Source organism: Boleophthalmus pectinirostris, unplaced genomic scaffold (genome assembly GCF_026225935.1).
Source record: "Boleophthalmus pectinirostris isolate CB_2022bp ecotype Guang Dong unplaced genomic scaffold, ASM2622593v1 HiC_scaffold_21, whole genome shotgun sequence".
In the NCBI taxonomy this organism is placed as follows: Eukaryota; Metazoa; Chordata; class Actinopteri; order Gobiiformes; family Gobiidae; genus Boleophthalmus; species Boleophthalmus pectinirostris.
Genome location: NW_026571175.1, coordinates 14,075,901 through 14,092,714, shown reverse-complemented (window position 1 = coordinate 14,092,714; position 16,814 = coordinate 14,075,901). Strand labels below are relative to the sequence as shown.

General features: G+C 38.3%; 2 protein-coding genes across 6 annotated transcripts in view; one reads left to right on the top strand and one right to left on the bottom strand.

Moving 5' to 3' along the window:
* The window catches only part of ctdp1 (CTD (carboxy-terminal domain, RNA polymerase II, polypeptide A) phosphatase, subunit 1), a 63,865-nt gene extending 57,553 nt beyond the window's left edge, over window positions 1-6,312 (bottom strand). For 2 of the 5 annotated variants that reach the window (XM_020932643.2, XM_055156895.1), the window contains exons 1-6: window positions 6,174-6,312; window positions 4,129-4,668; window positions 3,107-3,190; window positions 2,461-2,554; window positions 2,216-2,344; window positions 1,603-1,753 (exon numbers count right to left, since the gene is read on the bottom strand). In XM_020932643.2, coding sequence (XP_020788302.2) covers window positions 1,603-1,753; window positions 2,216-2,344; window positions 2,461-2,554; window positions 3,107-3,190; window positions 4,129-4,424 — 754 coding nt within the window. In that variant the 5' untranslated portion in view covers window positions 4,425-4,668; window positions 6,174-6,312. Of the gene's footprint in view, window positions 1-1,602; window positions 1,754-2,215; window positions 2,345-2,460; window positions 2,555-3,106; window positions 3,191-3,578; window positions 3,651-4,128; window positions 4,669-6,165 lie in introns of those variants that run through there. The other 3 variants (XM_055156892.1, XM_055156894.1, XM_055156896.1) reach the window with 3 other exon arrangements.
* Window positions 6,211-16,798, top strand: adck5 (aarF domain containing kinase 5). The gene is made up of 15 exons (XM_020932475.2): window positions 6,211-6,371; window positions 7,488-7,573; window positions 9,811-9,960; window positions 10,304-10,379; window positions 11,160-11,360; window positions 11,448-11,588; window positions 12,698-12,811; window positions 12,892-13,023; window positions 13,517-13,600; window positions 13,669-13,750; window positions 14,669-14,747; window positions 14,847-14,938; window positions 15,466-15,718; window positions 16,114-16,230; window positions 16,299-16,798. Exons 1-15 carry the CDS (start codon window positions 6,348-6,350, stop codon window positions 16,399-16,401), a joined length of 1,734 nt encoding a protein of 577 aa, XP_020788134.1. The 5' UTR covers window positions 6,211-6,347; the 3' UTR covers window positions 16,402-16,798.
* Window positions 16,799-16,814: the final 16 nt, after the last annotated feature.

Sequence of the window (16,814 nt, the reverse complement as noted above, 5' to 3'; positions counted from 1 at the left end):
TATTGCACTATTTTCTGTTGTTAACCATTAACTTGCGCCTTTATGTTTATCGCTTTTATTTTGAAGGGTTTATTTTCATTTAATTACCTTGACAACGAGAACAGAAAAACATTATACGGAGCAAATGTATACACATATATTTTTTGGTATTTTCTATGTCTTTGTTTAGCTTCCCCTCTGAAGAGGCACAAAGGTATGTTATTGATTTAAATATTTCTTTTGAATAACTTTGTGTCTCTAGCTGTTATCGTTGTTGGTTGACTTTGTCAAGATGAATATAAATAATAATCACACTTGGGTTGATTTTTGTGTATGCGTATTTACACCTTATATTTTGTATTCTTTTTAGCTCTTATGGCAGATTGGAGGATTTATTTCCATTAAATCTAAAAATCACCAGTTCATGTGTCAGTCTTCATTCAGAGGGGTACGCACGCTGCAAGTGGTTTAAATGAATGAACCACTGAATACTGCTATCTACATAATGGAAGAAATTACATATGTGATATTGTTCCTTGACATTTGGTTACTCTTGGTAAATTGAAGTTTGTGCTTAAGGCACAGGCAAATAGATAATGGTTGCAGTAATGTCTGACATCTATAAGCTTTTGCTTTCTGTCTCTCGGTGAGACATTAAATACAGTGCTTTAGGAAAAAGCCAGGCCTCAATACATGGTTTAAAAAATTGTTATAATTGCCAGTATTGCTCTCGGTCTATTGATAAGGCTGAGAAAATGACACAAAAACAACAATATTGACTTATTTGCTTTGCTCCTCACATTTTTGTTCACAAATATCGTTCCTAAACCTCTCATTCAACACAAGTTAAAATCAATAGTACCGACAGCATATGAACGCAACATGGTGCTATCAAAGCCTAAACTTCTAAGAGCAAACTTTCCCATTTTGAACGGAGACCTAGAGTACAGGTTGTGGGGATGCCTCGCACAGGCTTCTTGAACCACTACAGAATAAAATGTCAATAGTTGGACGGCTGCCGTGAAACCAGCCGACCTCCCAGATGAAGGCCAAGTAGTAAAATCCAATTCAGAATGCATTAAACATTTATCACTTTCTATGGAGGCAGTGCTGTGCAGGATTAGAGCTGCCCTGCTAATATACAGAGTGAATAGAGTGTGTGTGGAATTCAGAAAATAAAAACATCAATAAGCTTCAATCGCCCATACTGCCTTTGCAAATTTACATTATTCCACTCTATTGTCAGTTTAACTTGAGACGGTGAAGCAGAGGAAAGCAAATCTAACCCCCCCCCAAAAAAAACAAAAAAAAAACTAAGCAAAGCAAGCAAACTGCACTACAGTCACAGGATACCATCTTACTGGCAAACATCACCCCCTTATGGACACAAAGGGGATGTGCAAAAAGAGGTACTCTATTACACATTTCCCATTAGATTGCCAATTTAGAGATTGTGTATTTTTAAATACTCTGCAGTAGAGTATGCACAGGCATTAGGAATCCAGAACAGTGGTGAGAGAATCAAAAATATCTAACACAAACCATTTGTCTTTATTAAAAAAATTAATTCTCATAAATAATTTAAATTTGCTTGATGCTTGGGGCTAAAAACTAGGCTTGTACCTGCAATTGTGTGCGCATAAAGTCGGCTCCCGAATGTGAAGACGTGGAGTTCATACAGTTTGGCAATTTTCTCCAAGAACTCCTTACAGTGAGGACGTAACCTGGTGTGGAGCATGGGTTCCCCTCGTCCGAGCTGGAAGTGGAAAATGCCCTAAGGAAAAGAACAGTGTTGCAGTTATGTTTGTATATTTGTATTCACTTCTATCACTCTCCCTGGAGACAAGCAGGTGATGCATTTTCTTAAAGGTATTTTTTAGCAATAATTAAATAAATGTAATATAGATAAGACTAATGCCATACTGTGAAACATTCCAAGTTAAGCAATTAAATCTACATGGAGATAAGCCGGTGGCAGCCCCTTCACCAGTTCCATTATTACATTGCATTGTTACATTATTCACCTTTTGCATCCTTGAAAACATCATGGACAGTGCTGCATGCGCATTTGTACATTTCTGCAATTGTCTATGTGTCTGTTCATGCTACACCTTTTTGTTTTGTTGCATCCCTAAAAAATGTTATAAACTCTATACTTTACAATAAAATTTTTACTACTATACTTTACAATAAAATTTTTACTACAATCCAGAGTGAAAATGTCTTCTAATAGTACCTTATTGGACATTCTGTGGCAGTGCTGTTCCGTTGTGTGGATTAACGTTTGGTCTAAATCCACCATCAGAACCAGCTTCTTGTTTCGATGGAGTCTTTGCTGGTCTTCTCTCCCAAGCTGCTCTGCTTGCTGGGGTCAAAGGTCAACATTAACATGCATACACAACATAGTAATTTCAAAAGTACAGGGGATAGGCACCATATCTTCTTGTATAGGCTCTTAGATACCTTCATCCCATGACTCACCTCAGAGCTGACCATCAACTCAGGAACACTGTGCACCATGGAGACTGTTGCTGTGGAGATGGGAGCTTGCTGTTTCCCATTTGCGCTCTGTAGCCTGGCAAAAACAATAAGCACAAAAAACATTTATAAAATAAATTATGTTTTAATATACAACACTTTTTAATTTTAAAAAAGATTTAAATATAGAAATGTGCATGTATTTATTTGTGGAAGACACACACAACGATATATTCACCACAAGCATTCAGCAGCACTATCTTAGCTAATGGCTATAGACAGATACATCTAGCAGACAGCATTGTAGGGTTGTACAGACTACAGAAATATAGTAATCTACAACAATAACTAGGTTTAGTGATAAAATTAGATTAATATGTTCCCCCCAAGAGGACTGAACTGAAGTAAACTATATATTGCAATTGCTCAATAGAAAACAAGTCATGAATCACTGTGTTGATGCTCTATACATAAAGCTGATGGTGTCAAAAAGCATATAACATTTTAAATGCAAAAAATATATATAAATATATAGAGTTGGTTTCTTACAGTGTACTGCCATCTACTGGCATAAATGCAACATGCAGCCATATCCAAGTGGCTCCAAATGAGTAATATTTCATCAAGAAACAGATTTGTGTTAACTTACTGTGTCAAGTCCTGGCCACATTCGGCACACAACCCTTTCATTACTATGGGATGACTGCATTCCTCTATTTTGACAATAACACCACTGTGGGAAAACAACAACAACAAAACAAAAATATGATTATTGCTACAGTAATTCTACTGTTTTACAGTGTACAATCCGTTAAGGACGCATTTTACTTAATGTCTTATGTCTATATGCTATACTAAATACACAAACAATAATTTTGATTACACTTCACTTAGTTTACCAGTTCATGTTAAATACAGTTTATGTACTGCTGCTGTGCACAAAAGTTCATTTAAAATAGGCCACAATAACACTGGTAGTAAATCTTCTCATTTTAATTTTAACGCTACGGCAACAGACGTCGACACGTTCTTGTATCAAAACTGGGAATTAACTACTGCGTCAGTTTGACAGATTTAGACAAGCAAGAATGCATCAGGGATTAGTTTTAGGTTTTAGTCACCAAAAACATCAACAGAAGTAGCTTAAGGACAAATTCTTTTGAGGCTTCCCTACAGATCTTCAACCACTGACCACAGTACAACTCGTTAATCTCCAAAAAACTGTCAATGCGCCTGTCGCCCAGCGCAGATCTACGAGCAGCGCAGAAAACAAACCGAGCTGCGCTTCACAGTAAAAGCGTCGTGCCGCTCAACACGACACGTTTCACCACTTACTTGTTAGATGCTGTATTTAGAACATTTAGACGTACTGTACAGTACAGTAGGTGTGTTTCAATACAACAAGCCGGATACTGTTAAGTTATTGTAAATGGGACGTGGGTTTTATTATGAAGGCAGTAGAAAAGCGAGCTTGTTTATTCTGATTGACTTGACAGCTGTAAATTCTGATGCTAGCACACAAGCTAACGCTATCTGGGAGCTGTTAGCTCAGTGCAGAGGTTTGTGAGTGCAAGCTGCTGCCGGAGCTTGGACATAAACACAAGTGCCATGTGCAGAATGTACACAGCCCCGCACAGCGCGCCTGCACCCGCGGCTTCTGCGCGCACTTACCCGGGAGGAAGGACTTGTCCAACTTGACAGCACAGCTCCTTCACTACTCCTGCACGGTCTGCCTTCACCTTCTTCTCTGGGAGCCTGACACCCTCTGCGTCCTTCTCTTGGGCAATGGGGACAGCCAGAGCCAGCACAGAGTCCACGTTGATCAGAGAGCCGGGTTTGACTTTCCACTCCAGGAGCCGTAAAGGGACAGCGCCGCTCGGTAAACAGACCTGATCCACCTGCACCACGGGGCCCTCCGCCGCAGCGCCTCCGCCACCGCCGCCTGTCTCTGCGGGAGGCTCGTCCATCTGCTCCGGGAGCTCCAAAACACCCAGCACTTTTCAAACGTCCCGCTAAGTATGTCCCAGTGGATGTGCTAAGGTCCAGCGCGTCAGTACAGGCTGCACGGCATGGCTCTGAGTCAGATTTAAACAAATGTGGTGCCCTCGGCTGCAGATCTCCGAGCGTGTTTCGCTCTTCCCGCCCGTAAACAGGAAACTGATACACTGCGTCAACACAGACAGCTTCCGGTTACGAATACAGTGTCGACGACTGTAAAAAAAAAAAAAAAACACGGGGCAAAAACATTATCAAGTAATCTTAGGGTTAAAATCTTTCTGAGTAGCACTGAGTGGTTTAGAACATTGCAATTATTAAGCAAACAATGTCCAGATTAATTGAAATAGTCAATTAGGTTAAATCTGTGTTAGGCTCCATTTTTTAATAGATTCATGGTTACGCTGCACAGTGAAATTTCGCTTACACCTAATTAGCCGTAATTAAGCATGAACAAATACGTGATTAATAATGAACGAATAGTTTATTAAAAATGAATCAGGCTTAGCAACCTAACTTAATGAGGGGTTTAAAAAACACATGGCTAGCATGCATTCTTTTTTTGCCTGGCCATTTCTGTCCTGTCACCTGAAAGACATTAAATAAACTGATACTCAAATCAATTCATGAAGTCAAACGCTTATAACTTTAAAAATGTTTTATTTTGGTGGGGCTGGATAGCTTGCATTTTAAGAACTTTAAACCAAAAGTCAATGTAAATACTGGTAACTTGACACAATTCAACCAGTTTTTCAACTAGTTTATGGAAAAGATGGAAGAAGTGCATTAATAAAAAGCTTAATGAGGACACATTTGCTGGAACTGAAAACATCTCTGTCTGATGTAATATACTGTAACAGGATTCCAAATAAACATCATGTGGCACTGGGAAGGATGACAGACTACAGCAGAGAAGGTACAACCCCCATGTTGTTCTTGCATCATTATGATGTAATGATTCGTGATTACACGATTCATTCTCTCAGGACTGTAAAAGCATAATTTACACAGATCCTAATGGGGTTCACTGGTAGGCCTACTGCTGCTGATAAGAACTAATGGAAAGTAGGAACAGAAATAGTCAGTCAGTGAGTTATATCTGTGCAAACAGCTTGGATAAGAGCTAAAAGATACCATCTCCTTTATGAAGCTGTTACTATTATGTTGTTATTCATATGCTATGCCTAATTGTCAGTTATCAAGTTGATCTACTGCAAATCCTCAGTCAGTAAAAGCATGTGGTTTGGAACAGAATTCAGACCTCTGGGTTTTTTTTTTTTATAGTTTTTTTTTTTTTTTTTAATTGCAGTGATTAAAAAAGTCAGATTTGTTTGTGTTCAGCAAATGAATATTGAAAGACTTTTATCTGTTTTTAATGTTTGTAATGTGGGGGAAATTGTTTGTTAAGTAATAAAAAATAATTATTTTTGTTTTATTTTTTTCATTTATTGCGGTAACTGGCATACTTAATATATACTACTTTTAATTAGCTTAGGTCTTTTATTAGCCTAATTAATTAATAATTATTATTAATGGACCTTTAGAAACAATCAAGAAATTAGTTTTACTTACATCAGTGATAATAATAATAATAATAATAATAATAATAATAATAATAATAATAATAATAATAATAATATTATAATATTTACATATTATTATTATATTATTATTATTATACATACATACATACATACATACATACATACATACATACATACTTTCGCCGTAACCGGAAGTGAACGGGCTATACTCTCTCTCTCTCTGTAATCTTTGGTTCTGAACATAGGAAGTTTCAGCCGTAGCAGCGATGTGAAGCACACATCTCGCTTATATGTCAACAGAAAGGACATTGTCATCCACATTGTGAGGACAGTACATTAAACTGGAAAATCATGTCACGGGACCCCTTAATACTGGTAAAGAATGATCTAATATTTATTGTACGTAATCTGGCGTTAGCTAAAGCGAACAAGGAGAATGTCATCATCTGAACTCGTGGTTTATCACAAGTTTGATAGCAACAGAAGAATTGAGGCTTGTCTCTAGTTCTAATTTTGTGCGTGCTAAAATATAAAGGCAGTGTTTCTTTATTTTCTTCTTCTTCTTTGTTGTGTATTCTGTAACCTAGTAAATGATGTCTCACTGAAAGACACTACTTAAAGCTGCACTGTGTAACTTTTCTGGCGGAGGATCCACTACCTGGTGACTTCATGAAGATGTTATTGATTTGTCTTGAATGTTTCGCGGTATGACATTAATCGTAGCAATCTCCAGAGAAACAAACAGCACCACGCTAAGTTAGACTGTAGGAGTAGGTGAGGTGTCCCTGGCCACACAAAGAATGCATGTTTTTTAAGATAGATTTAGCACCGGCAAATGAATAAATGCAACATGGAGAATGTGGAACAGTCCAGGCAAAATAATAACATCTTAGAGAAAAGCAGGTGGCAGACCTCCTTCACAGCAGTTGCTTAGTGCACCTTCTATGTAGGCCTACTACAATGAATACAATATTTTGTATGACTACTTTTTATTTTACAATTTAAAAGTCATGATCAAGGTGCACTTGTGTTTTAATGGTTAGTGGTTGGTCCCAGGGCGTTTTAACAGCTTGCTGGTCCCTGACACGTCTATCTGAACCTCATTTATTATTAGGGGAGACACACTGTCCCTTTGGAGCAGACAGCAAACAAAAACATCACTGGGCTGCTCCTTTGGCCTTGATCCACACACACACAGCCTCCTTCTTGCATAATGTCCAGATTTTCAAAGCCTTAAGGGGCACAAAATAACTTTTTTGGTGCTTTTGTCTGTGATAGCCATGTCATACAATTTTTATTTTTTTTGTTTTGTTATACAATTTTTCTCGATTATCATGGCAAAAATAATTGTTATAATGATATCACCTCTATAAATATTGAAATAATAAATATTAAATATAATTTCTCTCCACTTGATTTAACAAAATTTTTCTGATTCTTTTCAGCCAGAGCCACCCCACCTTTAATTCTTTTTGTCTCTGGCTCTTTTAGTTACGTCAGTGTCTACATCACATGAAGTTGCCCCACAGAAAATCTGGCGTGTCCCATCAGACAGTCCGGTCCATCAGTTCACTAAGGTAACCATGTCTCATTCTCTCCAGAACACACAGTTATGATGATATGTAATCACAAAGTCAGTTTTTAGCCTTTATGGAACTAAATGTTCTTACTGATAGTAATGAAACTGTCTACTCAGACAAAAAATGCTGGGTTAAAAATAACTATTGGACCAACATGGCTCCAGGTTACTTTGACCCAACAGTTTGGTTTATCATTTTAACCCAACTTTTTGGGTTGTTTTTCTACTCAATTCTGGGTTGTATTTTACTACTCTGCTAGGTTCATGCTACCCAATAAATAGCTTAATGTTCATAGTGACCTACACAGTGCTATTTAAGAAAGTTTTTTTTTTGTTTTTTTAAGCATATTTTTAAAGTAATCATACTCAAAACATGTTAGACCATTAGTAGTAACACATTATGAATTCAGCAGTAAAATGTTGATTTAAATAGTCCATTTTGTAGTTTGTACTTTTACATCTTGTAGTGAGAGAAGTTCGAGCGCTAAGTTGGTTTATCTCAGATTCTGGAGCTTCAGTCTGAAGGAGATTCCACTGTGAAAACAGAGAGAGAAATGGTCGTGTTTACAGGTCAGATATATCTGGCTGCACAGACTTTAGAGAATATTATTAAACATTTACTCTTACATTTGTGACTGAACAGAAGCTTTAGAACTGAATTTAGAGCTCAGGGCTGAACTTTGCAATCTGCTACACTGTGAGAGAAAAGAACAGAGAGAGGTCACAACAGCTCAAATCTGCCTTCCTCTGTCACAAATAAAGCTTGAGAAATATAAAATTAAACTCAAATTAAGTGGATTCATGAATGACACATTCAGAGCCAGAATAAAAACACAATGTTCATTTATTTAAAATGTTTAAATACCTTGAACAGTTGTTTCATTAGGGCAGTAGATAAGGTGTAAGTCTGTGTTTTACCCAGTTCCCTGGGTTGTATGAGACAATTTGACCCAAAATGCTGGGCAGACTGGAAAAAGGTGGGAAAATGTCTATCATTATGTTAGATGTGAAATGATCCAACCTGATAGCCCAATACATGGGGTAAGAAAAACCCAACTCTGTGAAAATAACCCCAGAAAATGACCCAACAGCCCTAACTCATCCGTTGAGTAGAAAACCCAGCATTTTTTAGGGTATCACTTTATAATAGCTCTACTTTAATTAGTCATAATAAAGCATGAAGAAAGACTTAATTCATTCATTAATTTAGTTAATATATAAAACACTGCTGAAATATAGTAATGCATTTAATGCATCTAAGTGTTTAATATGTTACTCAGTAATTTAGATTCCAAAGTAAACAAAGTGTATCCAAAGACAAACTGGAATAATCACGTGTTAGTTACCATTAAAAGTAAGGAGACAGGCAGTATTATAGTTACCACACACTTCAGTGTCCTCTGTTTCCCTATAGTCCATTGGAGGCAAAGCATGGTTTTAAGTCTGTTTGTTGCATTTTTCATCACCTTTGTCCTTTTTTAAATCATTCTGCATTTGTCTGATTGGCATAAAAAGTCTAGTTGATCTTGTGAAAGTTGCCCCATAGTTTTTAGTGTCTGTAAAGATCCCTTTTTTGAATTCATATAATGTGTTATGTATATATGATGCCTTCTGTGGACTCACCACCCGCAGAGGGTTTCATAGGGGTCAGGTGCAAAGGGGAACAGGTGGTAGTCAAGGTTAGAGGCCTTGACAACTCAGGCACAGAGCCTGAGCTTGTGCAGGAACTTGAGAGGTACCATTGAGATAGATAGATTGATAGATATAGTCGGGTTCACCTCTATGTACTGCTTGGGTTATGGTACCCAACTTTTCGAGAGTGGTTGGAACTTCCATTTTTTCTGCCGTTGCCCACAGGGCTTGCTTATAGCCCCTCAGCTCAGCCTCCTTGTACTGGAGTTCCCAACAGTGAACGAGAGGGTCGCGTCCCTGCGCCTTCGGGTCGGGGACAGGTCTCTCACTGTGGTGTCGGCCTAGAGGCCAAACAGCTGTGCAGTGTACCTGGCCTTCTTGGAGTCCCTGTGAGGGGTATTTGACAGGGCATTAACCAGGGACTCCACTGTTCTACTGAGGGACTTCAAAGCCCACCTGGGCCTCCCTGCTCAGACTGCTGCCTCCGTGACCTGGCCCCGGATGAAGTGGAAGAAAACTGATGGACGGATGTATATGATGTATAATGTCTAATATTGTCTGGCCCCTATTTTGTGAAAAAGTAACAATATTTCTTTGTTACAGGCAAAGTAAAAGCAGAGGATTATTATGGAAGACTGTGGTGGGCCTGTCGGTTGGAGTTCCAGCAGCTGTGGGGGTGCAGTACGCCATGTCAGGACCCAGAGACAGGAGGAAGATGAGGATTGTGGTGGAAGGCTTTGGACGCTTTTGCAGGTTTGTATTTGGATTGTTAAGTGAAGTCAACATTGTAAAAGTTAGTAGAATTAGAGGACAAGAATTTTAAGAAGATTGGCCAAATTCCACTGGTCAGGAATACGGCAGTAATGAACTGCATAGTTTTCAAATCCTGTGTGAAATCTCTATTCACTAAACCACTCAACAAAATATAGTGCAATAATCAAAAAGAAATCATCAGAAAAAAAAAAAAAGTCTTGACAGTGTATTCTCCCTGGCAGTCTATATTATGAGTATATTATAACTGTTCTACTTAGCAAAATTCTTATTTTCACTGAATAAAAGCTGTAAATCTAACTGTTTGTATTTTGCATTTTCTTAGATCACTCTCAGTAGGAATATGTCTTTCTGTGGATTATTGGTGGACCACTCACGTAGTTCTACGAGGCATGGAGGAGGTAAGTGCAGCAGTGATACTCTAGGTCAGGGTCAGGGTGAAAAAATGCATAGCACACTCGGTTGGCCGATGTCCAAATACTATTTTATTAACAAAATAACGTTTCGGCAAAAAAAGCCTTCATCAGATATTTTTCTTGTCTTGGACCACAGCACACTTTTTACTCTAGGTCAGGGTGACATAAAAGGGTCATTTTTGTGGTTTATTATATAAAAATGTGTCTACTTTTCAGCAACATACAACAATATAAAAATAGATTTGGGGATTTGTTCTAAGAATCCTGCATTTCTAAAATTGTGATTGACTGAATAATTTGGGATCTTATATTTATTTTACATGCAACTGCCTTTCTTGAGCCAAACTGTTAATAAAGACAGTATTAATCTCAATATAATGTATAAAAAAAGAAAATAGTAGGTCTGCACATTTTATTCATTCGCATTTTAGTTTATTAGTTCATATTTCAGTCTTCTCTCTGGACTCATCAATCATATACACTCTGAGAAGAATTCTGAACAGAATTCTCAGATATATTAGGCCTATATTTGCACTTTTTTGCATTTCAGCTTAAATCTCCTGGCTAAGCCTATTACACTACATTACGGGTTACTATTATATTATAGTTATTAATGTACAGCAGTAAAAAGTATTGACAATATTTACATTAGTAGTAATTTCAAATCATATGTTTTTGTCCAAAAATATCATCACTTATGAGCTATCAGCTGTTCTGGATTCCATAATAAATTTTAACCCTGGTATTGCTCACCTCACCTGCCAGAACAGCCCGTTTTACCTGTCCAAGATGTCAGAATGCCACCAGAGGGCAGCAGAGCGTATGGTGGAGGGTGCTGTAAAGAACGGAGGCATTTACATTAAACTGGGCCAAGGTCTGTGCTCGTTCAACCACCTCCTCCCTCCCGAGTACATCCACACACTGCAGGTTCTGGAAGACAGAGCTCTCAACAGGAAGTACAAAGAGGTGAGCAGAACGCAAACAATACAGAAGAGGACAGCGTGAAATTATTTTATAAAACACTGAAAATATGTGTTTTTGTTGCTGTAACAGGTGGATGCGCTGTTCCAGGAAGATTTTGACAAAACTCCACTACAGCTGTTTAAGGCGTTTGATTATGAGCCTATTGCTGCAGCCAGTCTGGCCCAGGTTCACAAGGCACAGCTGTTTGATGGCACGCCTGTCGCTGTCAAGGTGAGTGTTTTGATCCGTTGTTACCAAAACTAAGCGGCTAAAGACGACTACCAACTAAATATTTCCAGCGTGAATCTCAAGTGACAATGGATTGTATTGTATTGTATTACAATTAAAATAATAAAAATCAAACCATTAATTCAAAGAAAATGTATAGACGATAAATACTGAGCCCAAAATCTACTGTTCCAGCTTTCATATATTGAATGATAAGTCAATATAGTGATTATCATGAAATACCACCAAAGTGTCACTGTATGACACTTTGGGATGAGAGCTGATTGACTGTTTAAAGGTGGTGTGCACTGCTTCACCTTTCTGTCTGAAAAAGCAGTTCAAAAGCTATGCTAGTGGACAAATAATTCTTGCATGTGAATACTAGTCATGTGCCAAGAGGGAGATCTAGAGTCTAGTTAGATCAGTTTAAACCTTTAGACCTTGTTTAGTCCTGGTTTAGTCCTGGTTTAGACCTGGTTTAGACCTGGTTTAGTCCTGGTGTCCTTCTGATGTTCAGTGTTGTTATTTGCTGTTGCAAAAATAGTTTATGAATGCCCATATAAAAATATGAATATACAATATAAAAAATATATATTATCAGTCGTTATTGAAGCTCATCATTGCAGGAACACAAAAGATGCATTTACTTCAAAGGCCTTTGTGGGGTGGGGCAGGCGGATGGGATTTTGGGGAGGGGGGGGCTCCGCTGTCTTTACGTATTTTAAGGGGAGGCTCACATTCACCCAATTTGAAAACCCCTGCACTAATGTAAATAGTAAAACGAGGGGCGACTTTAACACATTCTGCAAACAAAACTGCGTGTTTGCAAGGCGCGCCCTCGCAGATACTACAGCCAGATGCCGTGGCGCACCACACATTAGTTTTAATGTGTGCGGGTTTGGGTTGGGTCTGAGTATTTGAACCCATTTGCTCAGAGCCACATAAACATTCATTTCTGCCAGGCCTGTGCATCGGGGTCACCTGAACACTCGGGTGGTGTGATTGATCATACCCCAGTATTGCAATATTGCGATTACTGCGACAGCCCTAATACTAAACCTTTTGGCCTTGTTAAAATATTATAGCATTTTCTACTTTTGTTTTTTCCACAGGTTCAGTACATTGACCTCAGGGACCGCTTTGACGGCGACATCCGAACATTGGAAATCCTGCTGGATATAGTTCAGTTCATGCACCCAAGCTTTGGCTTCAGATGGGTGCTTAAGGTCAGCTCTGCAAACATTGCACTGACTGTGTTGTTGATGTTTCTCACTGGACATTACTCAGCTTTGTATTGATCTTACAGGACCTCAAGGGCACCCTGGCCCAGGAGCTGGACTTTGAGAATGAAGCCCGGAACTCTGAAAGATGTGCGGAGGAACTAAAACATTTTAAATTTGTTGTAGTGCCAAAAGTGTTTTGGGAACAGACTAGTAAGGTAAGTGTATAGCGTTTGAGCCAAGGCACAGTATATTGTAATTGGTTCGGACCTTTAAAGAAATTAGACTTTAAGATGCCATAGTATGTATGTAATAACATTTCACAATATTTTTACATTTACAGTATTTATATATTACAATATTTGCATTTCTTTCTTTTTTAAATTTTGTATTTATTTTTAATCTGTTCTGGTAGTGTATTACATTATTAGATAGATAAATAGATCATACTTTATTATCATGAAGAAAATAAATTTTCTTAGTCAGCAACAATAATAGTAATATTATTATTATTATTATTATTATTATTATTATTATTAACAACATTAGTAAGTAATTCAGTTTATAGTTCAATTTATAATTTTGCGCCTCTAACAGACACCACCATTTGATGCGTTCTGTGACACATCTCTAGTTAATGCTCCGGTGCTTTTTTAGTTGGTACTTTTGGCTAATTTGACTAATTCATATTTTTATATCTTTATCCTCAAGAGGGTTCTCACTGCGGAGTTCTGTGAGGGCTGCAAAATCAACAATGTCGAAGCAATCAAAGGACAAGGACTAAGTTTAAAAGATGCAAGTTTAGGAATCAGAAAAAGCCCATGCACTTGTCACTGTAATCTAACCACATTTCTTGTTTTTAGACTGCAGATAAATTGATTCGGACATTTGCGGAGCAGATTTTCTACACAGGTTTCATCCATGCTGATCCTCACCCTGGCAATGGTCTGTGCTTCTATTTGATTTGAAGAGCCTATATTGCACTATTTTTGATCTATGTTGTTGTTTCCTCCTCACAAATATACTGTAGATGGAGTTCTGTTTTGTTTCATTCATGTGTTTAACACACACATTCTGCATATTTAGGCCATGTTCTTGTCTTAAACTGAAAACCCTCTGTTCCTCCTTGTGATGTCATTAAGTGGTAAAAGAGGAAATGCGTCACTGTGGGCGGCAGTAGCTCAGTTGGTAGAGCATTCGCGCACTGATCTAAAGGTTGGCGGTTCGAATCCAGCTCTCAACATAAACATCACAGGTTGAGCAGTCAGATCCACTGACCCACAGGTTGGCTGGTGTGATTCCAGTTCCCACAGATGAATGCTGTCGTTGTGTCCTTGGGCAAGACACTTAACCCACCTTGCCCACAGTGTCTGCGTACACTGGTGTGTGAATGTGTGTGTGAATGGGTGAGTGGTTCCTTGTTGTAAAGTGCTTTGAGTGCCTTGAAGGTGGAAAAGCGCTATAGAAAAATGTGACCATTTACCATTAAACTCCATCCATTCACCTTCACTAGAATTATTCTGATCATTTCACCCCTGGAGTCGCCTAACTTTGAAGTTATAGTTTTAGCCTCATTGAAACCTCTTTACTCCTCGGTGCACCAGCAGATATTAGAGACTTTCTGCTAACTACTAACTTAATGTTATTCTAGAGTATTGAAGAGTAAAGGCTAAAAATAGCCGATAACCATAAAACTACCACCAAATCACATCACAAGGTGAAATGGAGTATTTGGAGTTTGGGAATGTAGACAGCCTAACAATCCAAGATCACTCACAAACATGTGGGCATTACAGTTTTGTGTAATATTTAACGTTTGTTTATATTTTAGCTGTCCTCACATTTTATTTATTGATTGTGCAGTACTGGTTAGGAAAGGACCTGATAACAAGGCAGAGCTGGTGCTGCTGGACCACGGCTTGTATGAATTTCTAAGCCAAAGGTAAAAATGGAAATGGACATGACAGAAGGTTTGCAAATGTTTCTAACATGCTATCTGTTAATCCCTGACTGTCTGACTGTCTATCACTGTCTGACCCAGTGATAGAGAGGCCCTTTGTAAACTATGGAGGTCCATAGTACTGCGGAATGAGGCAGAGATGGAGAGGTATTCAACTGCTCTTGGGGTCAAAGGTAAGATTAAGATAACATCTCTGGTTTATGTATTTACACAGGTTTAATACAGGGAAATTTATGTCACATTATGGCATATTCTGAGAGGAATTATCAAGAGAAAAAAGATTACTTTAGTGGTTATTACAACTACAACAAAATATTTTTGATCGTATTAAAAATGGAAAATGGTTTCACTAAAATTAATGGTAGAATATGAAAATGTTGTTTTATTACTAGCTTAAGAATTGGAATGAATTGGTAGTCTTTGGGTTGTACAGAATTTTCTTTAAGGTGCACTATGGAATTTTTGGGTAGAAGCTGTCCACCCAAAAAGCAGGTGACGCGGCCAAGCCAAGTTAATTGTTAGATCTACAGAGCCATAATTTTAAGTCATAAAACACATAAGAAAAAGCTGCATGATCGTTAAGTTTCATGCCATACGCAGTGTCCCTACCAATTCACGGCTATGACGCAGAATAGAAGAAATACAAAATCCTTACATCTGACATCGATATGCACCCCATACAATGGTTCTTTGTTCGCAGAATATTTCCTGTTCTGTGAGATGCTGCTGCAGAGGCCTATCAACATGCACAAAATGGGCCTGTCCAACATCCTCAGCGGAGAGGAGACGGCCTATATGCAGGAGATGGCGCTCAAGCGCTTCCAGAATATCATGGAGGTCCTCAAGTCCATGCCCCGGCCCATGCTGCTGGTCTTCAGGAACATCAACACTGTGCGGAGCATCAACATCAGACTGGGCGCCCCTGTCGACCGCTATTGTGTCATGGCCAAGAGGTCAGCTGGATTATTGATACTTTGCAATGATTGAACATTTTAGAATGACAAACTGAATTTTCCTGAGATTAAATTTTGTATAAGAAAAGTTTAGGATGTTGTGTGAGCTGTTTTTCAGATGTCAATTTTCAATAGATAAAAGTGCCAAAGCGATTGAGAAAAACTGTAATATTATGGTTGCTTGGTCAATTATGGAATAGATCTTTTTTTTTTTTAAACTATAATTTTCCAAAATTTTAAAAATGTTAAACTTCAATAAAACTGGGCAAAATCTTTAATAAAATCTTAAATATATTAATGTTAACAATGTTTACATGTAATCAGTATTCTAACCACATACTTGATCTGTTGTGAATGGTACACAGGCTGACATTAAACATTTTGTGTGTTGGCAGTGCGGTACGGGGCTGGGGAAAAATCCAGGCCCAGAAGACTAGTCTGCTGCCCAGGTTCTGGCTCTTCAGCTGGGCCCGAACTGCGTGGGAGGGTTTGAAATTTGAAGTGGCTTTGAGGTAAGCCGTCTATCTACTTCGATTGACAAAATTTTATGAATGAATGACCTGCAGTGTTTTGTTAACAGATCAGAGATGGCCCTGATGAGTCTGACGCGCACCTTCATCAGTCTGTTCTCGTACTTTGGGCTCATATCCCTGGATGCAGAGATGTATGATTACTTGAGGTAGTACGAGCTCATCAGTCAGGGACCTATTATAAGTGCAGCTCCAACCCAGCCCATTTATTCAACAGTGCTACCAAGACATGGCCTGTGCAGGCCTCATCATGTGAGCCAAGACCAGCCAGGAACTATAGGACTAACCCCAAAAGACTGGAGACTCAATGTAATGAGAAGTATTCATTTACTTTTAACGTAAAAATGACTGTATATTAAAACTTAAAGAAAGATGCAAATGAACAGTGTTGACTCATTTTAGTATTTAGCATAATGTATATGAAAAGGCCATATGACTAAAGGAAATAAGACAGTTTCAAGAAAAAATGTGAAAGTTGCCAAGCACTGCTTTTGTAACGGCATGTATTTAAAATTATTTATACTGTTTAATGAAAGTCTACCTCTTTGAAGTCACCTGTGTCGAGT

What these genes read in the sequence shown, in the direction of transcription:
- adck5 (XM_020932475.2), top strand. Translation starts at nt 6,348, where the DNA reads ATGTCACGGGACCCCTTAATACTG. An exon ending in CGGTCCATCAGTTCACTAAG is followed by an intron (nt 7,574 to 9,810) that starts GTAACCATGTCT and finishes TCTTTGTTACAG; the next exon opens with GCAAAGTAAAAGCAGAGGAT. An exon ending in TATTGTGTCATGGCCAAGAG is followed by an intron (nt 15,719 to 16,113) that starts GTCAGCTGGATT and finishes GTGTGTTGGCAG; the next exon opens with TGCGGTACGGGGCTGGGGAA.